Genomic DNA, 26,489 nt, shown 5'->3' with positions numbered 1-26,489 from the left:
AATGGACAAAGTTTGAAGGAACACATGTGGCTTACACACACACACACACACACACACACACACACACACACACACACACACACACTGGACCCTTCAAGTGGCTAAGATGCTTCAGCAATAATCATCACTACCATTTGATTGCTAACTGAATGTAGGTTATGGTGCTAACCTTCATAGTTTTCTTCAAAATTCTATGACCCTGATTGCTCACATTCTAAAAGGTTGTGGGGAAACACACCCATTTCTGTTTCTGTAGTCATTCAGGGCACACCTGGAGCCCAGCAGGAACTTGAGTGACTTGTCAGCTTAGAGACATCCTCTAAAGAAGTATGGCAGCTTGTCCTGATGAGTGCCCCGGCCCACTTCCACTTAGACTGTGTTTTTCTAAAGCTAGCAATATGCAATTCAATTTTAGTACTCAACATTTCACAATTATCACTCATTCCACGGTTGCCACTTGGTCCCACCTCCATACTGGACAGAAAGCTTGAGGGATATGAATTCCTATGCTCGTTAAAGTTCTAGTCCTCCAGTCTAAGGCCTCACATACTACTGTGCTCAACAAATATTACTGAGTGTGTGGAAATTCCCTTTCTTTGTACCTTCTACTGATATTGCTAATGTAAACTGAGGTAGTATCAGATTGTCATTTTGGGTGGGGGAGCTGTACCAGTTTAAAATATTCTGGAAATAGGTGAACCATCATCCCTGCTACAGAGGCAAAAAGATGAATTAGGCGGGAAAGTTATACAAGCCAGTGGGTGGGAGACTTCCTCACTGAAGAGACAAGCTTCTCTGGGAAGTGGATAACTTGAGTTTGCTGCCTGAATTTGTGACATTGTTTGAATGTTTCATGGTTTTGAATTTTCTATTTCTTACCCTCTGCCCTCATCTTCATCCCCTTAGGACAAGATAACATAAGATTAGATATTACAATATTTTGTTCATTTTATAACAAAATGCTTAACAGAAACAGTAAGGGAGGAAAGGTTTGTTTTGAGTCAGGTCTTCCATTCATCATGGCAGAGAAGGCATGGTGGCATCCAATGAGGCAGTGACTGACTATTCACAGTATGGCTGACCAGGAAACAGAGAAGTAGACCTAAATCAGGGCTGGGCTCTAACTTTCAGAGACTGCCTCTGATTATACTTTTGCCAGCCAGGCCCTATCTCTCAAAGTCGTCACCTCAGTACCCCCAAACACTTACCACAGATAGCATCATCAACTGGGGAACAAGCATTCAAAACACTGGCACAGCTGTGGGAACATTCCAAATATGCAGTTAAAAGAAATGATCATTATATATCTTAGGAAAATAATTTGTGAAGAGACAGAGACCACATTAGGATCATCATAGTTATGTGAATATTATTTTATAGCCAATAAGGAGTTCAGATCATCTGGTCGTTACAGATGAATTGTAAAGTCAGTAGGCAAGGAAAGGACATCTGAGAGAAGAATGACTCATACATGCTAAAGACAACAGCAGAGCCAGTTCTTTGCATATGTTGAAGTGTTATAATAAGCCTTTTATATTTGAAAGAGACAGACATGGGGGGGCCAAGTGATTTGCCTCAAATCACACAAGCAAGGAGACACACTCAGGTTTCCATACCATGTAGTGTCTCAGGGGCCAAGGTGGTGCAATGCCCGCATGAGCAGGTCTGGGAAATCTCCAGTGACACACTTTGTCATTTTTGTTTGCTACTGTAGGCCTTCAGGTATTTAGGCTGCTGTTTTGTTTTAAATTGAATTTTATGTGTATGGGTGTTTCTCCTGCATGCAGGTGTGTGTATCCTCTGTCTGTCTGGTGCTGGCTGAAGTCAGGAGAGGGTGTCAGATTCCCTGGAAATGGATTTATAGATGTTTGTGAGCCACTGTGTGGGTGCTGGATATCAAACCCAGATCCTTTGGAAGAGCTGCAAATTCTCTTAACCACTGGGTCTCCTCTCTAGCCCTGGCTGCTATTAAAAACCAAACCAAAGCAAACAAAACAAAAACAAAAAAAACAAACAACCTGTTTTCAGTTCCACCTTGACTTTGAATTTATCTGAGATCAGAATGATTCCACTGCAAATGACTAAAGTTTCTAGAAAATAAATAACCTGTCAAATTTACTAATTAAAAAAAAGTTTGAGTATCACATTAGTCATGGTCACATTCTTGTGATAAAAGATTGAGGACGCCAACAAAGGAAAAGGTTTGTTTTAATCTCTGGGCACTTAGTTGTGTTGCTCTGTGGCAAGAATAATACCATGAAGGGGAGTGTGGAGAGAAAAATTTCTCACCTAATCCCAGCCAGGGGGAGAGGTTGGAGAGGCAGAAAGAAGGGGAGAGAGAGGAGGGGAGAAAAAGAGGGAAGGAGAAAGAGAAGAAGGAAGGGAGCAATGCACCCCCATCCCCCACAAAGCACATACTACTGGCCCAACTGCCTTCCAGGCTCCTCTCCAAAAGCTTCTACTGCCTCCCAGTAGCACTGCAGGCTAGCCACCAACACTTTTTCATATGGATCTTCATGTAGGCATAATTTTTTTGCAGCCTACATTTTTTTTTTTTTTTTTGGATTTGTTTTTTTCGAGACAGGGTTTCTCTGTACAGCCCCGGCTGTCCTGGAACTCATTCTGTAGACCAGGCTGGCCTCGAACTCAGAAATCTGCCTGCCTCTGCCTCCCAGAGTGCTGGGATTACAGGCGTGCGCCACCACCGCCCGGCTACAGCCTACTTTTAATAAGGGTTCAACCTCTCCTCTAGCCCACCACCCAGCAGAGGCAATGGAAGAGAAAAGTTATTAGGATATGGGGGAATTCGACCCATCCAGCAATAGTTTTTTAGAGGTGAGCTGGATCTTCTTTCTTAGCAGTTCAGTCCCATAGCAAATATCAAATACTACTCAGCAGCTGCAGACCAGTCCTCTAGACAGGCAGACAGTATACAAGAACTGGCAGGTACAGACCAATCCTTTTGGCAGGGAGACAACAGGCATGAACCATCAGCTGTAGTTCAATCCTGAAGAAACCACCAGGCTCACCAAAAGGCCTGAGGCAAGGCCCCAAAAGTGTCAAACTGCTGCAGGAACCTCACAAGCAGTTCTTTGGTGAGTTTCTTGTGTTGTCACCACAAGTTGAGCTCAACAGTGCTATGTAAGGCAAACCAATACATTCATGTGGTTAGCAAAGAATAGAGAGGCAGAGCAAACCAAACATAGTCTCCCACTGTAGTGGGATAATATTTATACTCCATCATGTGTCTACTCCAGCAAAACATCCTTTCACCTGGGTCTGCTGCAGGAAAACATTCTTTCACATGTCTGCTTTAGCAAGGCATCCTTTTACCTGTGTGCTCCAGCAAAACATCATTTGACATAACTAACTTTCCGAAGAAACTAGAAGTTTCTACTTCACCTTAGGGAGATATTTAAGATCCAGATCATAAACTGGGTGGTGGTGGTACACCTTTAATCCCAGCACTCTAGAAGCAGAGGCAGGTAGATCTCCGAATTTGAGGGCAGCTTGGTCTACAGACAGAATCTAGGACATCCATGGCTATACAGAGAAACCCTGTTTCAAAAAACAAAACAAAACAAAAAAAAGAAACAAAAGTTCTGAAACAAATAATTTGGTTTTATAGGCGCTTAAAACCATGTTTTGTTTTTTTGTTTTTTTAAGGCAGGGTCTGTCTCATTTAATTTAACACACATTTAATTTAACATGTTGGGTCAAACATACTTTTTTTCTGAATGGGTACAAAATATTATTAAGAAGCTTAAAAACATTTGTCTATGGCCTGGAGAAATGGCTCTGTGGGTAAAGTGACCCTCTGCTCAAAATGAGGACCTGAATTTAGATTTCCAGCATTGGTGGCATGGTAGTGAATGTATGTAACCTTACTGTGTGTGTGTGTGTGTGTGTGTAACCCTACTGTGAGTGTGGCAGATCACTGGAGCTTGCTGATCAGCCAACACATATGTGCTGGTTCAGAGACAGACCATGTATTTTTAAAAAAGTTGGACTACGACTGGGGAATGTACCCATTCTTTTGGTTACTTTGTGAATTTTTCTTCTATCCTTTCAACTTCCTAACAGTAGTTATAAAAGAAGAAAGGAGGGGAAAGGGATGATGCTATCATTAGACTACTTCCTGCTGATTAGGGGTAAGTTTGATCTTTGCTGTCAGGATATTTAATTTCTTCTTCTTTTTTCTTCTTTGTGCATGGCTAATTAACAAACTGCAACCAACAGAGACCAACCCAACAACTCACCAATTAGGGCTCTAGCATTTATATGCCCTCTGAAGAGTCCTAAGAATTCCAAATGTCACACAGTCGCAGAAAATATCTGCAGCTGGCAAAGCAGTGCCCCTGCTAGAGTACAGGGCAAATCATAGCTGCTGTGGACTATGTGAAGCAGCCCCACATTCTACCCATGGGTTTAAAACAAAACATATTCTCATAATATTTGTGTTTTTTTTTTTATAGAAACCAAAATTCTAACTACAGGGGAGGACACCCAAAGTCAATCTCTTTCACACATACATACACATGCACCCATAAACATATGTGCATGTATATACAAAAATTGGAGAAAAACATTCAATTACAGGAGTCTTCGTAGACTATTAGCTCCACAAGGAGGCTACAATGGTTTTAAGTCTTCTGCAAATCCACGTCATGTCTCCTCTCTATATTTCTTGTTTTTTTTTTTTTTCACATTGTACTTTGAAATTGAAAAGCAGATATGAAGGTAGGAGCGGCAGCACATTTTTGTGATCCCTGTGTTTGTGAGGCATAGTCAGGATGATTGTGAGTTCAAGGCCAGCTTAGCCTATATAACAAGGCCTGATGAAAAGGAAAGGAGGGTTAAAGAGAGGAGATGAAGGGAAGAGGGAGGTAAGGGAAGAGTTGGGGGAAGTTGCTTAAGAAACAAGCTGTTTGCCTGGATATTTGTAAAGCAAACCAGCCACAATTTCTGGTAATAGAACAGAAACCCAGGCCAGACACTGGAGCTCAGCAGGCACACGATAGCAGGTATGTGACTCTGAAGTGTTACTGCTTACATTTCAAAGCCACATTGGAAAGGATATTGGCTCATATTTGGCATTCTGTACTAGGGGTGCCTCTTACTATTCCCATCATGGATAACTGAGGTTTTAAGGTACAGTAGTGACATCCTAGGAGCGGCCGTCCCAGAGGGCAATCTGAACTTCTGCTTAGTACATTTACTCTTGCAGCTTTCCTTCCTCCTGATTTGTAACTCTGCAGGCAGAGAGGAGAGACGGCAAGGCTTCTGGATGGATCGAGCAGCCAGGAGCTGGGACACCTCCCTCTATGAAAAGGTTTGCTATCATATTTGCTTTTTCATTTGCTTATGCTGTGCTTTGCTTTCTTCCTGTGCTTCCTAAATGGAAATCGCACCTACACAAGTCGTTTGTGGTTATAGAGTAGTCTGAATGTGAGGAATTTAGTTTTTCTAGGCGAGCTGCTCAGGCATAATGCAAAATTTGGTAGGTAGCAAAATTCTTCAGAACCTCTCAGATGTATTTTTGCTCCTTGTTTAGAGGACACGTTCTGAGGTCTTGGAGCTGTGGTTAAGCAAGCTTAATCTATAGTTAGGGCACTGTTTTTTGTATCCTTTGTCTTTAGCCTGTATAACAAGCCTGATGAAGAGGAAAGGAGGGCTAAAGAGAGGCGATGAAGGGGAGGTGCCCGTTTATGCACTCGTGTTGCATCTCCTCTTTACTTAAAAAAGATGAAGACTCTGGTTTGGTACAGAAGATCTTTATTGGAACTCAAAGAGGTGACATAATACAGTCACTTACACTCACTATTATAGCTTCTTTTAAGTATGCTGGACTGGTACTTCTAGAAGGTTGAGCTCAAAGGTATAGTCTTTGGTTTTACATCCAACTGGGAGATGTCAGGGAATATACAGGAATGAGAGGATACAAAGTAATTTGTTATATTCTATGCACATTAGGTAACAAAATATTCTTAGTAAGGAAAGATGGCAAACATTCTTTAACACCTAAAGAGTTTGTGGTAAGGAATGACATTTCTCATCTAGAGGTCACTATTTCATAATTGGAAATTTCTTCAGTGTAGTGTGATGAAATTAATGTGAAGATAAATTTGTTTTATACTAAAATTAATGTACAGAATCTCTGGCACTGTCAAATGAAAAGCATGTTCTAACAAACCTAGGAAGGTGTGAATTAGCTGGAGTAGGAAATATGTTGTAGCTTAGTAGCAACAGGAAGTTGAGACACTGGAACTTCTCATGACCCTCAGTTTAGAAACATTGGGCTTCTTCCTGCTATAAATGATCTAAGAAATATCTGGCTAAATCTTCCCAGACCGAGCTCATTTTAAGAATGCCTGGTCCAACTTCTGTCAGCTCAAGGAAACATGGCAGCCAGGACTAACTTGTGGCCTTTGTTGTCGAACAGGTGCATTTTCCATCACATTTCGTTGAGTGCTCCAGCAGCATCAGCGACCAACAAAGGCAGAGCTTTCACTCAGGAGGGCTTCACTAGACTTGTGACAGCAGTCTCTCAGGCTCGGGAACGCTGGGGCTGGGAGTAGAGGTGGGATCCTTTCCCCTTAGAGTCTCTGCTTTGCAGCTATCAGGTGACTTTTGGAGTTGGGTGTCAGGTTCGCTGACCCCAAGTGGAAATTATTAAATAGACAGTCAAGACTGTATCAAGAAGGGCAGGGCTGGTCTATCGAATAAACTTGGGTCTGAGTGTGTCAGGACTGGGGAAAGGGATGAGGTTCCTACTTCCTCGAGTCAATGTGAACAATTAGGTCAAAGGTGTAGTCGAGGGGCCCACAGGATACTTACTACTAAGGCATGGAAAGACCGGAAGTCTTGCAGGCCCCTCCTCGGAGCGGCAAGACTCTAGTAAACCCTTTAGGAAGTCTCCCCCCCCTCCACCCCCCCCCCCCCCCCCCCGATCTTCCGCCATTGTGAGTCCAGGCGGCGCCACGGAGGACGTGCACGCCCTTTCTCCCACCTCCCGGGCCTCCCAGTCTCCGCTCATTGGGCAGGGAGAACGCCCCTCCTGCATTTGTACGTGCACCGGGTGGAAACCGGACCTGGAGTCGTTGGCGTTCCGGGCAGGGAAGGGCCGCGGGGGATGTGAGAAGGCCGCGCGCCTACCGCTCCTCCCACTCCCCCGCCTCGGCCCCGAAGGGGGCTGCACGGGCGACTTGGCGGCGATGGCTCGAGCTCGGGCGGCGACGACGGTGGCCGGAGGCGGCGGCTCCTCCTCCTCCTCCTGGGCTTGGGCCCGGCGGTGATCCGAGCTGGCGGCCGCGGCCCCCCGATGAGACTGTTGGCGGGCTGGCTGTGCCTGAGCCTGGCGTCCGTGTGGCTGGCGCGGAGGATGTGGACGCTGCGGAGCCCGCTCTCCCGCTCCCTGTACGTGAACATGACGAGCGGCCCCGGCGGGCCAGCGGCGGCCGCGGGCGGCGGGAAGGACACGCACCAGGTACTGGGCCGCGGCCCTGCGGAGCGGGGGCGTGGCGCTCGGCCTTCCCGCGCTCGGCGGGGCCATTGTGCGGGGCGGCGCGCGCGGGCCTCGGCCCCGGCCTCTCACAAACTTTTCCGGGCCCGGGCGCTGGCCCCGCGGCGCCTTTTGTTCGGCGGCGCGGGCGGGGGACAGCCTTTGCTGCCTGGCTCCCCGGGCCCCAGCGTGGGCGCCCCGGAGCCCCGCATTGTTCCCAGGCCGTCGGCGACACCCGCGCCCGGCCTCAGGACCCGAGCAACTTTGGGGTGGGCCACCCAACTGGCACTGGGGCCTGAGCAGAAAACTGCCCCAGCTATCCGGCCAACCTTCCTCTCCCTCCCGAGGAACCAAACCGAAAGCCGGTCTCTTTTTGTCTAGCCGAATCTCTGGATATACAAAGGGTTATAAAGACATTTAACTGGGCCTCGTGAACATTTCGGCTGACATTTTCCCGGAAAAAAAAATGTGTTTGACAGGTCTGGGCTCCCAGCCTAGGAACCCTCCTCCCCCTCTGCTTATGAGACGTGTCCTTTAAACTTGGGTTTAGTTAGCTGATCAGAAAGGTTGAAATGAGGAGGAAAATGAAGCAAGCTTTAAAGGGAGAGGTTTTAAAAATCTGAACTGTACCCTTGTGAATTCTTGTAGTTAATGAATGGATTATGAGCCGTGGGGGTTCTACCGGTTGGATGGTCTTTTCATTAGCTATTTGTATCACTTAAAGCAGCATTCATGGGTCAGCTGTTGAATTAAGAGGGAGGTATTTCGTATTTGACTGTAAGTAGTTTGTGGCCAACCTTGCATCACAGAAGAGAGAAGCCTTTGCTTTTAGACAAACTTTGGGCTTCTAAAAGCCCGAGTTTAGTACATCTTGCTTTTACAGAGAGATGTAAGGATTTATTCCTTGTGTCATTTGGACCTTACCTTTTTATGTATAACAACAGCATTAAGATTTTATTTGCTAATTACTGGGTGTGTTGTTTTTTATGGTGTTGGGATGCAACCCAGGTCCTGGAAACTGTTCTACCCTAGATCGATACTTAGACCTTGTTTTCTATTTTGGAAGGAATCCTAGATTTACATTACCTAAATTCCCTAGTGGTTGTGGTGCTTAGATGACCATTTATGTAGTATTGTTAGGAGTGCATATAAATTCAATATACAATCTTAAATTGTGTAACCATGCTTATCGCCACAGACTATTTTATGATGGCTCAGTGTCATAGAGACAACTCTGAAGTACTACACTGTTAATTATACAGGATCAGAAGGCCTCATGCCCGTGTGGAGCGAGGACTTGGAAATGCTATGTTTAACAAGCAGTGGATAGAAAAACATTATTCCCGATGATGAGGAATTATGGTTGAGTCTCCAAGTTGTTGGTATTTATGATAACACTTGTGATTACTGCAGTGGCTTGATTTAAGTGCTCATAAAAAATGTGCTTATGGGATGGCTCAGTAGTTAAGAGAATGTGCTGTTCAATTTCCAGTACCTACATCAGACAGCTCACAACTCTGTAACTCCAGCTCCTGCAGGGTAGGACATCTCTGGACTTCTTCAGCACATGAGCGTGTGCATGTGCACATAATATTTTTTTTTTTAAGAAAAATATTTTTAAATTGAACTTATTTTAAAAACTGAAAAAATCGGTTACTGTAATGCTCAGGAAAAATGATGGCAGTGGACACTATCTCAGTGTTTCCCAGAGAGTGTTTTCTAATTGCATATGTTCATTTATTTCTGTGGTACTGAGGATCAAACTCAGGACTTGTATGTGCTAGGCGAGTACTGTACCACTGAGCCACATCCATAGGTAGTCTGTCAGGATGTATGTCTGTCAGTCTGTTTGTCTGTGTGAGATTTTGAAACAGGGCCTTGTAGCTCTGGCTGGCCTAGTACTCCTATGTAGTTCAGGCTGGCTTTGAACTCAAAGCAATCTTTCTGCCTCAGTTTCCAGAATGCTAGGATTATAGGTGTTCCATGACCATGTCTGGCTTGTCCTTGGCTGTTTGTTTGTTTGTTTGTTAGTTTGTTTTTCTCTGTTAGGCCTGGCTGTCCTGGAACTCATTCTGTAGATGAGGCTGATACTGAACTCAGAGACCTGCCTGCCTCTGCCTCTGTGTGCTAGGATTAAAGGCGTGTGCCACTTGGCTACCCATAGTTTTTTGAGACCGGGTCTGTGTAGCTCAGGAGGGCCACAGATTCAGAATTCTACCTTGGCCTCCTGAGTACCGGCATTATTTTTTAAGTGTGTATCACTATACTCTGCCAGACATTATTTTTGAGGTGAGTAAATTTGTTATGAAGATAAATGTCTGCAAGTAAAGATGAAAATGACCAGGATGAAAGTGTGTGCCTAGAAGCTGCCATGAAGTAACGCAGAGTGGGAGGCTGGCTTCTCTGCACGCCAGCAGAGTGGATGGTGTATTTCTTTTATAGTCCAGAATCCTGGTTTGCTACATAACTTTGTTGCTTGTGAAGTAGCTTTAATGGCTTCCCCTCTTAAATTAATAGTTTTATAGAGGTGTCCTGGTGTTCATTTGGGTGTGTGGGTTCCAAGGCCAGCCGCATCTGGTTCTTTTGGAGTTTCATGAAAAAATTATGGGCTAAACCATACTTAGCACAGGTTTTCTTGGTAGTGGTTTATGAAGGACTTACTGTGCAGGGTTCTTTGGTTAAGAGAAAGATCCTGGGTGATATTTACTTATTAAGAATTGCTATGTAGTAGTTAGAGCTAGAGATCAAGGCTCAAGGGCTTAACTTGAAAACTAAGTACCTCAGTCCAGTGTTCTAACTTCAGAACTGAGTTAAGCTTTACCTTGGTAAGAAACAAGGGCCAAACTAGTTTCACTGACTTGAGTAGACTGTGAAATAAGAATAGTCTCATGTTTTTAAATGGTTAGCAGTGGCTTAAAGCCCCAAGACAGGGGCAGGGCTTAAGTCATAGGTTTTAGGGCTTAGTCCCACCAGAATGCCACTTACTTCATAGGCCAGATGCAAGTTTCAGGTCCCCAGGCTGCCATCACCTTTCCTCAGCTTGGCTGAGTGTTCAGAGGGTCCTGCAACCCTTCCCCCTAGGTTGTATAATTTACTGTAATTCCCAGGTTAGGCGTAGTGGATTGAATTACTGGCCATGGATGACCAATCTCAATTTTAAGTATTTTTCCTGTTCTTGGGGACATAGGATAGGGCAGAAAGTTCCAGCTTTCTAGTCATAACTTTTCTTCCTTCCCACTTTGGAAATCATCTTATCTGCAAACAAAAAAAAATTCTTTTTATTTTTAAAAAATATTTGTTTTTATTTTGTATGTATGAGTATCTTGACTGCATGCATGTCTGGGCACCATGTGCATGCCTAGTTTCCAAGGAGGCCATAAGAGGGCATTAGATGTCCTGAACTGGTTGCGAACTGGTTGCAAGCCACCTTGTAGGTTCTGGGAGTCAGGCCCTGGCTCTCTGGAAGCATAGTAAGCGCTCTTAACTCCTGAGCCATCTCTCTGATCTAAAGACATTCTTACCACTGCAAAGGCTTCCTAGAAGTTTTAGGAGCTCTGTATCAGAAGTATGGGTGTAAAGACCAAATACTTATTGTGTCATACTATGTAAAGTCAGTAAGCTGTGTTTTACAGTTTTCAAGTTCTACTTGTGTGCTCAATTCTGTTGTATTTGTATTTTGAAAGAAAAGACTATTCATTGTATAGCATATGTTTGAGTGATGGCTAAGCTGTAAAAAAATGAGAGAAACTTACCCGAGCCATTGGCAGTCAGCTGTGGTTTCATAGAAGAGTTGCATTTCTTTTACTTTAAAAGTGACTCATCAACCAAAGTTATATAAACATTAAGAAATGTTCATGTGTCTGGTAAGGTTTTATTTTGTGTGTGCATGCATGAGTGTATTTTGTGTATGCATTCAGTGTGCAGGTGCACAGTTGTGGAGGCCAAAGGAGGATATTGGCACACTCCTCTATTGCTCTTTGTCTTATTTTCTTGAGACAGACAGGGTCTCTCACTAAATCACAAGCTAATGGTTTTGGCTAGGCTGCTTGGCCAGCAAGCTTCCAGAATCCACTTGGTTCCACCCTCTGACACTGGGGTTATGGTTATGGTCACATACAGACATGTCCGGCTTTTTATATGTGTGCTTGGGATTTCAACTCATGTTCTTATGTTTACACAGCAAATGCTCTTACACACTGAGCCACTCTGCAGCCCGTGAAGACGTTTTGACAGACAATATGACTTCATGTCCCATTACCTTGATTTAGTAATATTGTCAGAGCTGCCGCCATGCTACTGTCACCCATCCCTTTTGCTTCTTTACTATTTATCTAGTTATTGCTGTCCTTGGAAGCTTGTGCAAATAGCCACAAATACTGTTACTATAGTTTTCAAAGGTATTTATCACAGCCTACTGTGCTTAGCATCGGTAGGTTGGTTGGATTTCAAAGTTTTCTTGGTTAATAAGTTTGCAGACCTTTAAAGGCGAATGATAGTGAAATCATTAAAATGTTTTTCTAGACACTGTTGTCTCCAGATGAAGAGTTGAGCCCTATGTGCAGCTGGTGCATAGCTCTAACGGCTCTTCCAACAGGAAATTTAATAAGTGTAGTATTTTGTTCTTGCCCAGTGCACCTTTGTCTCTGTAGCCTTTGAGGACCTTTTATTGAAAGAACTTCCCTGCTGGAAGGTGAATCTTATCTGGTGCTGTGAGCTCTCTAGGGCTTTCATTTAAGCCTGATTGTCTGCAGAGCAGTGACTACAGGGGGACCACCAACTGTGCAGCAGCTTCTGCACTGACTGTTTCCTGGGCTTCTGAGCAAGATTTGCTTATTGAGGCTCTACAGGTTGCAACCCAGATCATAGTCTCATTGTTACTTGTTTCTTTTGTTTTCAGATTTTTATTTTCCCTTCTGAAGTTCAAATTCCCTGAAACAGATGAATCACTCCTTTAATATAATCAGTGGCAGTCTCAGACCAGAGTTAAGCCAAGATGGTTAGGAAACACTACTGGCTAAATCCAGTTCTCATATAGGTTCTCAGGCAGTAGCAGTTGCTCTATCACTGGGGACATTTTGTGCACTTGGGATGGTGCTGCCAGCATCTGATGTGTAAAGGTAATTGATGACAAAGGATTATCAGCCCCAAGTGTCAGGGCCAAGATTGAGAAACCCTGGCTGGTGGGAAGACATTGTTCATATTGGATTATTTTTCCTCAAACTTGTCTAGACCTGTTTCATTGGAGAATAGCCTTATTTTGTTTTCAAGCAATACTGGATAGAGTGAAGCAAGAACCTTTTAAAAGATGCTCTTGGTGTATAGTTGCACGAATGGACTCTAGAGCCAGCTGAAGGTTCTCAGACTCAGATGACCTCCTGTTAAAGATAGGTTTAAGCCATGTGATCTTGCTCAGGGTCTCATGCTTCTAGTACTTGGGAGATTGAGGCTGGATGATCACCTTAGTCTACATAGTGAGCTCCAAGCCAAACTGGCCTATGCTACAGGGTGAGACCCTGTCAAGACAGGAAGTTATGGAGTGTAATTGCAACATAGAGGTTTGCAGGTGCCTGGTGCTTGCTGGCTCTCTCACGTTTGTTTTTGCACGGTAATGCAGTTTTGGGATAGCTAGATAGCTTTAACCACTGTTTGCAAAGTTAGGGTTAAGCAAGGCCTTGTAGAAACCCTGGAGTTTGAGCAACTGATAACCCAGTGACAGGATGTCTCTGTGGTTATCCTTGTTTCCTCCATGAGTTTGTTAAAGATGGCAGATTCTACCTATTTAAACCTCCTTTGGGGTCTTAGAGTGATTCTTTTGAGAGCCAGAGGCAAATAAATCTTGTGTCTCTCTCTACCAAACTGAAGCCAGCTTTGTCCCAGTCTTTAGGAATCCTTCAGTCTGTGAGGATAGATGCCAAATATGTAATTGTTTAGTCACTATTTACCTGGCATACATGTCACCAAGGAGATACATGGGTTATATAAGAGGGAAACTCTAAGCTACTCTGAAAGTTCAGGGAAACTGAGGAAATGCTTTATGGAGCTGTACTAATGAGGAGGGAGCACAGCGCGCAGAACAAACAGCCTGTGAAATTCATGGGAAAGGATACTTTAGAAGAGACTGGGGGCCAGGGTCAGGGTAGTGCATGGAGTGAGGTAAGGCCATAGAAACCATGTGAGCACTTTGACAGTTATTATATATGTTATTAGATTTTACATGCTAAGAGGTTTGATAGATCACTTGTGTTTTCAGAGTGCTTAATTTCTATAGGATCAAACTCTCCACCACATGTAGGTGTGTTTGCTATGAAAACACTGTGGCTGTATGTGTGTGCATGTTTGTGAGTTCGGGTGCACTCAGAATAGCCTTAGTTGTCATTCCTCAGGAGCTGTCCACATTGTTCTCTCTGTTCTCTTCATCACTGGCCTGGAACTTGCCAGATAGGTATGACAAGGCTGGCTGGCCAGGAAGCCCCAGGACTTTATCTTTCTCCCTTTCCAGCACTGGATTATAAATTTTAACACCACATGCCTGGCTTCTTTTATATGGTTCTGGACATTGAATTAAGGTCTTCATGTTTGCAAGGCAAACATTTTCCAACTGAGATACCTCCACAGTCCCCATAAAAATTAAAATGTATAATTTGATAGATTCTAATATTTTCAGAGTGGTACATCACTAATATCTGATTTTCAGAATTTTTTTTTTTTTTTTTTAATATTACCTCAAAAAGGAGCCTATGTCTAGTAGTAGCCAGTCCCTACTGTCTCTTTGCCTAGGCCTGGGCCACAAAACTGTTTCTTGTCCCTGGATTTCCATATCATAGATGTTTGTTCTAAGCAGACTAACTGTACAGTGTGTGACCTTGTGTCTGGCTTGTTTTGCTTTAGTATGTGGTCAAGGCTCATCTGGAGCATGAGCCTGCACTTCATTCTTTTTGTGATTGAGTACTGTTCTCTTGTATGCATTCACCACACCTTTTTTTACTCATTAGTTGATTGACAGTTTAGTTTCTGCCTTTTGGTAGTGATGATTAATGTTGTGGACTTGAAGCTTTGTAACAACTGGTCAGGAGGGACATGGAAGCATTTTACTCCTTTTTATTCTGCAGCAAATTCCATTTCCTAATCAACTCTTGTCACTGCTTTATTGTTGTGAAGAGACACCATGGTCAAGGCAACTACTATAAAAGAAAATATTGAATTGAGGGCTTGCTCACAGTTTCAGAGGTTAGTCCATTATTATCATGGCAGGAGAATGGTGGCAGGCAGGCAGGCAGGCATGATCTGCAGCTGAGAGTTAGGTCCTGATCTGCAGGCTGAGAGAGGGATGGCTCTGCCAGGGGCTTTTGAAACCTCAAAGTCCACCCCCAGTGACACACTTCCTCCATTCCTGCAAGGCCACACCTAATCCTTTTAATCCTTTAAAATAGTGCTGCTCCCTGGTTACTAAGAATTCAGATAGAAGAGCCTGTGGAGGCCATTTTTATTCAGAGACCCCAGAAAACTTCTGTGGTAGGAAAGGGTCAACACATGTGTTAGTAATTATGAATGGAGAAATAATGGTATTAAAATTTGAGGGGCCAGGCAGTGGTGGTGCACACCTTTAATCCCAGCACTTGGGAGGCAGAGGCAGGTGGATTCCTGAGTTCGAGGCCAGCCTGGTCTACAAAGTGAGTTCCAGGACAGCCAGGGCTACACAGAGAAACCCTGTCTCGAAAAAGTCAAAATAAAAAACCAAAAAAACCAAAACCAAAACCAAAAACAAAAACACCCCCCCCCCCAAAAAAAAAATTTGAGGGCTTTTTTCTTGGTGCCTGAAAACAATAAATCATATCAGTTAATGATGCCACTTGTTGCTTTACTTCTGGAAGTCTGAATCTATTATTATTCATGTTGTCCATTTACAAATGGATGCTAAGAAATTCTTAGCTCCTAGTTTTCAGATAGATGACTTCTTGCCCATGTTAATAGAATGCTCTTGATTTCCTATTAGCAAGGTACTGGGTTTCAACTTGTTTAGTCATTTCAGAGTAATGTGTGTGTGTGTGTGTGTGTGTGTGTGTCTGTGTGTAACTCAGAGTTCAGAATGTGCACACGGTCATGAGAATAATAAAAATGGTTTATGAGCTGTACTGGGGCATAGCTTCAGGCTCAGTAAGTTTTAAGGATTAGTAAATGATTAAGCAAGAACATTTCTAGACCAAGGAGAGAAGTGTAGGCTATGAGTTTAAGCCATCTTGCAGCTTGTCACTAACAAGGAGTTTTTGGTAAAGTCAGGCAGTTTTGATAATGGTGGTTAAACCATTATCATAGTCAAGAACAAGAAAGGTTTGACTTTCTCAGTTTGGGATATATAGGGTGTATAAAGGATGAATCATTGACATTTAATGTGACCTTTTGCATGTTTGTGCTGGCTTACAGTTGGTTTCTTTTAAAGCCAGTGTCAGGAAGACTGATTGCATTCATCATTTAGTAAGCATAGGATGACTGTAAAATTGCTCCATTCATTGATTGTGCAGGAAGGAGGTATGGGACGCTTACTGCTGGTAAGTGGCCAGATTTGTCAGGGGTAAGCAAGTCACTTTTGACTAGTAGACTCCTTATTTAGAAAAATTAGTATTTTCCTAACAAATATGCATTGAGTGATTCCAGTGTATTTAATAGGCTTGTTGTTATCTGACTGTGTTAATGGAATCACTACTACTAACCTCCACAAGTGTCTTGCTCAATGCTTTGTGCTGTGCTGTGCTGAGGACTTGCCTGCATTATTTTGTTTAATCCTATACTCTACCAAGATAGATACTAGTAGCATCACGCTTGTCTGCTAAGGAATGATAATCTGAGCTCTCACTTGTCTGAACTCACATAGGAGTCACAGAGCTGGGACTTTCTTATGGGTCTGACACTGAAGCTGTCACGCAGCTTTCCCACTTTTCTGCTACACTAATGGGAAATGTATGTTTTGGGAGGTGAGCTAAATAAATAAATGAAATAAATTATTTTTATTTTATATGTTTGAGTATTTTGCTTGCATGTATATATGGTCATGTGTATGAAGTACCCATGGAGGACAGAATAGGGCATTGGATATCCTAGAACTGGAGTTACAGATGGTTATGAGCTGCTGTGTGGGTGCTGAGAAACTAATCTGGGTCCTTTGAAGGTTAGCTGGTGTTCTTCACCACTGAACCATGCATCTACTAGGTTAACTTTTATCTGTAGTTGTGGAATTTTGTTTTAAAAATTATGTTCAAAGCTGGGCAGTGTTGGCCCATGCCTGTAATCCTCAATGCTTGGGAGGCAGAGGCAGGTGGATTTCTGAGTTCGAGGCCAGGCCTATCTACAGAGTGGTTCCAGGACAGCCAGGGCTATACAGAGAAACCCTGTCTCGGAAAAACAACAATAAAATATGTTCTTACTAGAACCTATTCCTTGAAATCTTTTCTAAGTGTGCCATCACTTGATCTTCTTGCCTGCAGAATTAATTCTAGGCGCTTCTTTAGCTTTCTTGAGTTCATCCTGCAGTCTCTTGAGGGTTGGTGGTAAGCATGTTGCTAAAGCAGACCCCAAGATGTCCAAAGGTCTCTTTCCCTTGTATCTCTGAAGAAGACAGGCAATCTGGTGTATTTTCCAGAGTACCAATTAATTCTTGCTCATTCTGCTGCTGATTTGGTTGGTGGATTTGAGGTGTGTCATTGACACAATGACAGCTTTGTGATGCTGAGTGAATCTCAGCCGGGGAAGGTGACTTGACTGTTGTTGTGAGTGAAGCCTTGGGTTAGGCTTCTAAGACCTGGGCTGATGCTCTAGCTCTGCTACCTGCTGTGCTGCATGACCAGAAATCCTAGAGGGCTGGGGGAAGACTATGACATGTGAAATCATGCCTGAGGAGGAATTTTGTACTTGGGGGCCACTCGGGCAGAAAAGATGATTGGCCTCAGAGTTGTGAGATTATATTTGGAGACTTTAGATTATATTTGACTTCTGTTTTTTATTGTTACATTTCTTAGGTATTACATCAACTATGCTTAATCGTTTTTTTTCTTTCCTAGTGGTATGTGTGCAACAGAGAGAAATTATGCGAATCACTTCAGTCTGTCTTTGTTCAGAGTTATCTTGACCAAGGAACACAGATCTTCTTAAACAACAGCATTGAGAAATCTGGCTGGCTATTTATCCAACTCTATCATTCTTTTGTATCATCTGTTTTTAGCCTGTTTATGTCTAGAACATCTATTAACGGGTAAGTGAATATGGGAATCCCTACTCCCATCCCCCAACCCTGGTTTTTTTTTTTTTTTTTTTTTTTTTTTTTTTTTATTCTTATGCTTTAAAAAGGAAAGATGAATGGTGCCTTGTTCTAGGTACTGCCTCAGCTTCAGCATTTGTACCTGTCATTGGAAGTCTGTATACTTAGACTTTTAAAATTCATTGTAACTTTGCTAGTAACTTAATTAGCCTCTATTTCTGTGGTCAGAAACTTCCTTTAGTGCATTTCCTGCTCTGAAGTAGAGGGACTACAAGGAGATGGTTCATTCTGGAGTCTTGTTCTTTGTTGTTTTATCTTTTGAGGCAGGGTCTCACCACACTGGCCTCAAACTCCTAGAGATCCATCTGCCTCTGTCCCCCAAATGCTAGACTGAAGGAGTATACCACTCCACCCAGCTGAGCTGAGGGGTTTTGTTTGTTTTGGGGTTTTGTTTTGTTGTTTTTCTTTCAAAATAGGGCTTCTCTGTTCATACCAGTTGAAGGCAATGGACAAATTGTGGGGATTGGTTTTCTCCTACCATGTGGGTCGGGATTAAATTTAGGTTGTCAGATTTGGCACCTCTGTCTACTGAGCTGTCTCACTGCCTCCCCTGTTAAACTTAGTGCTTTTGCCTGCCTTTCTTCTTGCTCTGGTCTCAATCCAGAACTCAATTTCGAACCCAGAGATATTTTGTACTATGTAGTACTACTCATTTCCATAGAAATAACTACATAGCTACGATGAAACCTTCTTGAGCTAAGATGCTTATCAAATTTCTTCTTGAAGAAAGAAGGCTAAATAAAGTCAGTTGTTTTTTATTCTTTGATTTTGTTTTTGTATAGGGTCTTGCTATGTGTCTTTGACTGGTCTTGAATTTGTGGCAACCCTCCTGCCTCTACCTCCTGATTGCTAACTAACATCCTGGGTAAACCAGGTTGTGCCACCACCCCTGGTTTAAAAATATTTGCTATTTTTTAAAAAAAAAAAAATTGGTGGTACTGGGAATTTTACTACCTGCTATACTTGAGGCAAGGACTCTGATCTACCATTAAGCTATGTCCCTGGAGAGACTTGATAGCTTTGTTCATCTTATTGTATAAGGAAGAGACATACTTCCTCTGTAGAGTTAGGTCTAGAGAGATTTGAGTAGAGAACCTAGGATGATTATGAAGGACTGGATGTAGTGGAGACCATTCTGTCTATATAGTATGCTTCCCAAAGCCTTGGCATCATACTAGGACTGTCTCCATATGTATTCGGATGATTCTGTTGCGTGTGCTAAACATTGTGGGAAGTTTAGCTTGTCAGGTCTTGCTGAACTTCTTGAAAGGCAGAGTTCTTTTTGGTTAACTAACTGGGCTTGTAGATTTTGACCCTTTTGACACTGTCTTTTTTTATGGATCCCCCATTGCCAGATAGGATGGCTTGGAAAACATGTTTTATATAGCTGGGAAAGTTTTTGGAAAAATATTTGTTGACTTATTTGGGATCTATGGCATGATCCCAGGCTGTAGATCCCTGATATATCAGGCTGTCTGGAGCCCTTCTGCTTGACTGGATCCTGTGTGTATTTTATATGTCCATTTATCTACAGTCCCTTTTCATCCATGTGCTTGTTTTTCCACTAGCAATACAAACAGTGGACATGAGTTATGTGTCTTATGAGATGCTGCTTCCTTTGGTAAGAAGTGGTTCTTAGAACATGCTTAGCTGTCTCTGGGATCTTCACAGTTCCTACTCCCCAGTCTCAGCATTTGTGTGAGGCAGAAGACTTACTTTAAATATATCATTAGATTTTGTTAAACTCTCAGTGGCCTTAATGGCAAAAGAAGAAAAGGAATTTATTACATCATTTCCATGCCTTTTATTAGTGTTCTTGAAGCTGATGTACTTCGAGCATCTTGTTACAAGCATCTTGGTAGTCATTGAATGGTAACCTGTTTATATTCTGATTATTTCCAGGTAGTGATAGAATGCTACAGACCTCCCTGCTTCTTGTATTAATGTTTTGAAGTCTGTTTTCCAAGGTCTGAGAAGGAGTTGCTTCAGAAGCTGCTTCAGGTTGTAGAGAAAATCTTAAAAGTGGGCTGCTGGCAGTCGCAGGTGCTCAGCCTCACTGGAATGAAATAGCTCCTTGGATTTGTGCTGTTGAGTTTTACTTCATTTGAAGACAAACCAGGATTTGGGAGCAAGAAAGAAATAGGGAGTGTACCTCTTTGTGATTTGCATGGGCTGTACCTGCCTTTCTGAGGGAGGTCTCCTTTAGGCCCCACATAACCTCTGCCAGCCTCTTTTTGTTTTTGTTTTTTTTTCAGTCCATATTATCAGCCTGAAGTGTTTTAGGACCGTTAATAAAGTATAGGTCTCAGCTAACTATAAACCTACCTGAGTGTGGACCCATTTCCTTAATGCCACCTGGCTATCTCACAACGGTTGCTCTTTTTCTCTTTTAAAGCATTTTAAATCCATTTTTTAGGGCATCTTAAGACTCTTTTATACAAAGTTATTTTATCCTATTACCATTGTTGAGTTCATCTTCCTAAAATGCCTGTTTGGTTCTTCCACCTGCTACCGTCGACTCAGTTTGCCTGGCATCTCTGCCTTTCCCCTCACCTCTTTGTGAATTTGTTTTGGGGCATGAAAGATAAACTATTTTTTAATTGTATAATAATTTAATAATGTCAGAAAACTTTGGTGCTGTTTTCTCTGGGTACGCAGACATTCTTTAGAGTCGTAGATTTCATCTCCTGTCCTTCTTTCCCCAGGTTGCTAGGAAGAGGCTCCATGTTTGTGTTCTCACCAGATCAGTTTCAGAGACTGCTTAAAATTAATCCGGACTGGAAAACCCATAGACTTCTTGATTTAGGTGCTGGAGATGGAGAAGTCACGAAAATCATGAGCCCTCATTTTGAAGAAATTTATGCCACTGAGCTTTCTGAAACAATGATCTGGCAGCTCCAGAAGAAGAAATACAGGTACCAGTTCTAGAGGTGTGCTGGGGGTGCTGGGCATTTCTTGGGTTTTGATGGATTTTTTTCTTGAAAGTGTATGTATGTGTGTTGGGTTTTGTTCTGTTTTGTTTGTAGCACTGGGGATTGAATGCAAGGCCAAGGACTCTACCTCTGCACATATCCTAGTGATAAGAATCAGGAGCAGTTTTCCATGGTTAAGAATTAAACACAAAACAATGGGAAACCAGAGAAAGGGAATTTTCCATAGCAGCATTTTTCTGTAGCAGAGAACTTGACATCACAGGAAAGATAGCATAAATGAGAGACAGCCTGAAGTAGGCAGATGTGAGGACATGCCCTCATCATTGGCATGTCCAGATGTTTTATATGTTTTAAAAAATTTTGGTAACATATATGTAAAGTAAAATATATCCCTTTAGTTGTTTTTAAGTCTGTAATTAGGTCAGCAGTCGTGGCACATTCATATCATCTATCCTTACAGATTCATCTTCCCTAAGGACAGTCTCATATCTTTTCCAGCCTGTAATCTCTGTTGTACTCTGTATGAATCTGACTGCTCTGTGTACTGTGTCTTGGAGGAGTCCTAGCAGGACTCAAGGCTTAGTGCACATTCTGCACACGGTCTGTGTTATGGATGTTTGGGTTGTTTCTGACATTTGTCTTAGTTCCGTTCCTTTTTCTTTTCTTTTTCTCCCAAAGAGGGCCAAGACATACCAAGAGGTAGTCTTGGCTGTACTTCTGCCTCCCAAGTGCTGGGATTAAAGGTGTGTGCTACCACCAATTTGTCTGTTACTTTTCATTGCTCTGCTACCAAGACAACTTATACAAGAAAGAGTTTATTGGGCTTACGGTTTCAGAGGGTGAGCCTGTGACCATTTGGCAGGAACATGGTAACAGGCAGGCATGACACTGGAGCAGTAGCTGAGAGTTCACGCATTGAGACCACCATGAAGCAGAGAGAGAAACCTCAAATTCTATCCCCAGTGATACCTCCTTAAACAAGACCTCCTAGTCCTTCCTAAATAGTTTTACCAATTGGGGACCAATTATCCAGGTGTGAGCCTCTTGGGGGCCATTCTCATTTAGACCACTACAGCCATGCCAAGTGAGTAATATAAATGCCTGTTTCAGTCCCTGCTCTCTTGGGTGTATGCCTAAAACTGGAATTGCTAGATCACATGTTAAGTCTATGGTTTTTGTTTGTTTTTGTTTTTTAGATGTACATGTAGGCAAAACATTATACATCTAAAATATGTCTGTGTACCTTGTGTGTGTGTGATGCGCACACAGACTGGAAGAGGGTGTTGGGAATCCTTTATATTTGGAATTACATATGATTGTGACCACTATGTGGGTACTTGGAACCAATCCAAGATCCTCTGTAGAAGCACTAAGTGTTCCATACTGCTAAGCTGTCTCTCCAGCCTCTTAAGTCTATGTATAGGTTTTTGTTTTTGTTTATTTTTTGGGGGGGGATTTACTGTACCTTCTCCACAGCACCTATATTATTTACATCCCCACTGACCAATTTCTTTACATCTTTGACAGTAGTTGGATCGCTCCACACACACACTCAGCTGTACAGTAATTATACCCAGTAATGATGGGTGTAAAGGGTCAAAGGTCAGGTTGCAGACCACCTGGCGCTTGAGAAACTTACGAAGAGTATTTATTAGGTATGAAGTCTGGGTTCAGAGACTTCTGAAGATAATGTAAGAGACGTCTCTGTATATTGGTTTCTATAACCAATTTTTTTACTGTGTGGGTTCTTTTTCCCACCCTTTATCTCCCTCCACCGCCCCCGCAACCCCAGTTTCACCCCCTATCACTAGAGAGGAGAGAAAGGATAGAGGGGATAGGGGAGAGAAGTCTCTTTTTATCATGTTTCTTTGTTTGTAGTTGGTCTTTGCTACTTTGTGAGTTCTCCCCCCCATCCTGTCCCCTTTATCTTTATCATTAGGAGAGAAAGAAGGATAGAGGGTAGAGAGAGATCTCTGAATTTAATTTCTTGCTTTTTGCTTCTTAATGGAACACAACTACTAACAAACCGCAACAACCCCCACCCCTGAACCACCAGCTACCATCTACACCAACCTATTGGGGCTCTAGCATTTATATACCCTCTGAGAAATTCCCAGAATTCCAAACATCACACGGTTGTACAAACTGCAGCTGGCAAAACTATGCCCTTGCTAGAGCACGAGGCAAATCGTAGTCAGCTGCTGTGAAGGAGCCTCATATCCTCACACCTGGGATTAATATGAAAACATATTCTTACAATATTTCTGTGTTTTTGAAAGAAACCAAAATTCCAGAATTCTTTCTACAGGGTGCTTACACCATGTGGAGGTGGAGCCTGCTTCTGTGGTATTTGGCAAGCCTTTGACAGAGAAGTATGTCCTCACTGACCTCTGTAGTCAAGCATCTGTGAAGCTTTGGTGGGGCAGGAACAGATTAAACATTTAGAAAACATGGAGAGTTTTAGTCTGGGGAAGGGACAGACCTAGGCTGGTGGTGGAAGGAAAGATTGCTGTGAATACTTGATGAGACTTTAAATGGAAGGAAATATAGATTGTGCTATATCAGGCACAGCTGATTCTAGAAGTTGAGTTATGGATAGAAACATCAACCATTCTCACATCAGTGTTAAATAACTGGAATGTTATATTTGAAGGACCTTATGTAGAAGTGAATTGGAATTCAGACCGCATAGCCTGCCTTGGTTTCATCCTCAGTTTCTGTCTTGGTAGACCTACAATGGTAATAATTAGAATACATTACCTCTCCAAATAGAGGTTAGTTTATATTAAAACTTGGAGTACTTTGGCTTTTGTTATAATGACACCTTGTAGGTTTCTTATCTGTCCCCGGATCTTCCTAATTAATTAAAACAAAACCAGGGCCAGTGAGTTGGTTTAGTGAGAAGGCAGCTTGCCACAAAGTATGAAGCCTGAGTTTGACCCCAGATACCTGTATTGTGGGAGGAGAGGACTGACTTTGCAAGTTGTCTTCTGCATCCCACATGTGTGCAGTGGTACAGACATATACATAAGTTTAATAAAAACTAAAAACAATGCTTAAAGTGGACTGGGAGGGAGGGTACGAGCCTCTTCATTGCCTTTCTTAATGAAAAGATACAAGAATGGAGTGTATAGGTGGCATTCCTGCTTAGCTGGCCAGGCCACAGGGCTTCTCCAAGGAGTCTTCGTCAGGTTTCCCTCCCGTACTTTAGAGGGCCTGCACCTTACCTGAGGAAGATGCTAGGAGAGGCTCTAAATTGGAGTTCCTGTGCTACACTGTGAACTTGGACAAGCCACTCCTTTCATTTTGTCATAAAATGAAGAATTCCAGCAATTCATTAGGATTCCTGGGCAGCCTGAGTACAGCTACTGATGTATCCTAAAGAAGGGAACTGAGTTTGCAAACACAACTTTAAAAGATTAAGGATGACCTTGACTTGCTGTCAACAAGCTTTAACTGTCACAACATTAAAACTCTTAAGTTTTGGTTCAGAGAGTGTCTTTTTCGTTTTTTAAAGTTCTCTAACACAGAAGCCACTCCCCTGCAGCTGAGTGTTGAGGTGGCTTAAGTGAGAGGTTGTTTTCTTAGTGAATGTGCTGTTGCTTCCTGTCTGGCTTCTCTTCCATCACAGACCTCAGATTATTGTTTTGTTTAATCAAATGCATAATTTGTGCTTTTAATTTGTTTGGCTAATGCATTATACAAGCATTACTTTCATCATTTATTTTATTGTTTAAGAATATAACTGATGACATTTTACTGTGAAAGCAGTCTGCATAGTAGACTGTTCTTTCTGCTTCTTTAATGAACTGAACGCAGCTTCTGAAATCGGTAGGCAGTAGTGTGATGGTGGTAAAGTGCTTCTGACACTCTAATGTTAGATCCGTTCAGGAGGCATTTAGTGCAGACAGACACATGTACAGCAAAGGAGCTGCCTGTTCTCTTGGTTTGTTATAGTGCTGGGAGGTAGAAACAGGAGCTAATTTGAGGCTAGCCAAGGTTACATAGAAATTTCAAAACACAAGTTAGAAAAAGAGAGGGAAGAAAGGAAGGAAGGTAAAAAAGAAGAAAGAAAGAAAGCAAAGAAGAGAAAGAAAGAAAGGCAGGCAGGCTCTGAGGTAAAATGCCATGGCCTGGGGACCTAGCCTAGCCAGCACAGTGTTTGGCAGGCAAGCATGGGCACTTAACTGCCGTGCCCCGCAGACATGTGAAACAGTTAAGTAGTGGCATGGACGTGTGATCCTAATACTCTGGACACAGATATGGGAGGCTCCCGGGCCACTGGCCTGCATAGCATAGCTATTGCGTTCCAGGCCAATGAGAGGCCCTATCCCCCTCTGCCCCCCAAAATGGGTGGTTGGGTGGCATCTGAAGATAACACCCAAGATTGACTTCTGGCCTCTACAGTTGCCATTTTTTTCTTACCTGTTCTTTGTATAATTGTAAATATAAATTATAGGTGCATATTTTGAATTCACATTGATTTAGAAGGCAAAGTTACTCGCTTTTATTGGCATCTTAGTTTTTGTTTTTGGTTTTTTAAGACAAGAGTCTCACTTTGTAGTTCTGACAGTCCTGGAACTCACAATGTAGACCAGGCTGGCCTTGAATTTACAGAGACCCACCCAACTACCTTCTGAGTGCTGGGAATAAGGCATGCACCATTACTCCTTGCTTATCTTAGTTATTTTAAAAGTTGTCTCTGCGTGGGAGAAATAGTAACCAAGTTCTTTTTGATTTTGCAGAGTGCTTGGTATAAATGAATGGCAGAATACAGGGTTCCAGTATGATGTCATCAGCTGCTTAAATCTGCTGGACCGCTGTGATCAGCCCCTGACGCTGTTAAAAGATATCAGAAGTGTCTTGGAGCCCACCCAAGGCAGAGTCATCCTGGCCTTGGTTTTGCCCTTTCATCCCTATGTGGAGAACGGTAAGTGTGGGCTGGTCAGCTCTGCTCAGCATGACTATCTGCTGGTATTTGTGATTTTATCTCATGAACAACTAAACATAGTCTAGCATTTCTTAGTAACCTGGAATTTAAGATAATACAGCTAGCCCTGTGTAGTATCACCTTGGTTAATGCTTATCTCAATCGAGATTTTACAGCATTCTGTACTCCGCTGGCTGGCGTTGTAATAACTCTTGCTCAGCTGCGCCAGTGCTTCTGTATCTGTGTGCTCTGCCTTTCAAGGCAGCTTGAACCACTTATGTAGTGGCTTATAAGTCAAGTCAAGCAGCAAGTTCTACCTTTTAATCTGCTAGTAGCTATCTGCTGAATATCATGACTGTTTGTTTTACATTTTGTAACTCTTGACTCAGACTCTAAAAGTGATGAATGTTCTGTTTTGAAGACATTCTTGTTCTAGTAAGTAGCATTTCTTGAGTAACAGGCTTTTTTAAACATTTATTTTATTATCATTTTTAGAATTGCTTTTGTGTTTGTGTATGTGAGCATAACATCTGCAGAGATTGGAAGACAGCCTTACATGGGTGTTGGGAACAGAACTTGGTATCCTTTGAAAGACCAGTGCATACTCTTAACCTTGAAGCCATTTATCTCTCCAACCCCTGGAATACAATTTTGTAAATATGAATACAGTGCTGCTCTTCAACAATATTGATTGAAGAGTGTACTAGAAGAGACAGGCTCTTTCCTGACAGGTTTACTGTAGCTTCTGATACTCACTGTGGACCTAATATCACAGTAATTCATATTTTAAGCTGCAGTAGTTTGCACTTTAGGTCA

At 42.6% G+C, this 26,489-nt stretch overlaps 1 protein-coding gene across 3 annotated transcripts in view; it reads left to right on the top strand.

The window, feature by feature from the left end:
- Positions 1-4,983: 4,983 nt before the first annotated feature.
- Positions 4,984-26,489, top strand: part of Mettl9 (methyltransferase like 9) — a 38,409-nt gene continuing 16,903 nt past the window's right edge. The window contains exons 1-5 of one of the 3 annotated variants that reach the window (XM_052199963.1): positions 4,984-5,024; positions 5,259-5,332; positions 17,554-17,744; positions 20,516-20,725; positions 25,489-25,673. In XM_052199963.1, the coding sequence (XP_052055923.1) occupies positions 5,288-5,332; positions 17,554-17,744; positions 20,516-20,725; positions 25,489-25,673 (631 nt within the window). In that variant the 5' untranslated portion in view covers positions 4,984-5,024; positions 5,259-5,287. Of the gene's footprint in view, positions 5,025-5,258; positions 5,333-7,044; positions 7,487-17,553; positions 17,745-20,515; positions 20,726-25,488; positions 25,674-26,489 lie in introns of those variants that run through there. The other 2 variants (XM_052199954.1, XM_052199946.1) reach the window with 2 other exon arrangements.

The sequence above is a fragment of the Apodemus sylvaticus genome, chromosome 1, assembly GCF_947179515.1.
Source record: "Apodemus sylvaticus chromosome 1, mApoSyl1.1, whole genome shotgun sequence".
NCBI classification, from domain to species: domain Eukaryota; kingdom Metazoa; phylum Chordata; class Mammalia; order Rodentia; family Muridae; genus Apodemus; species Apodemus sylvaticus.
Note: the sequence above shows the minus strand (reverse complement) of the source record. Positions and strands in the feature narration are given on the sequence as shown.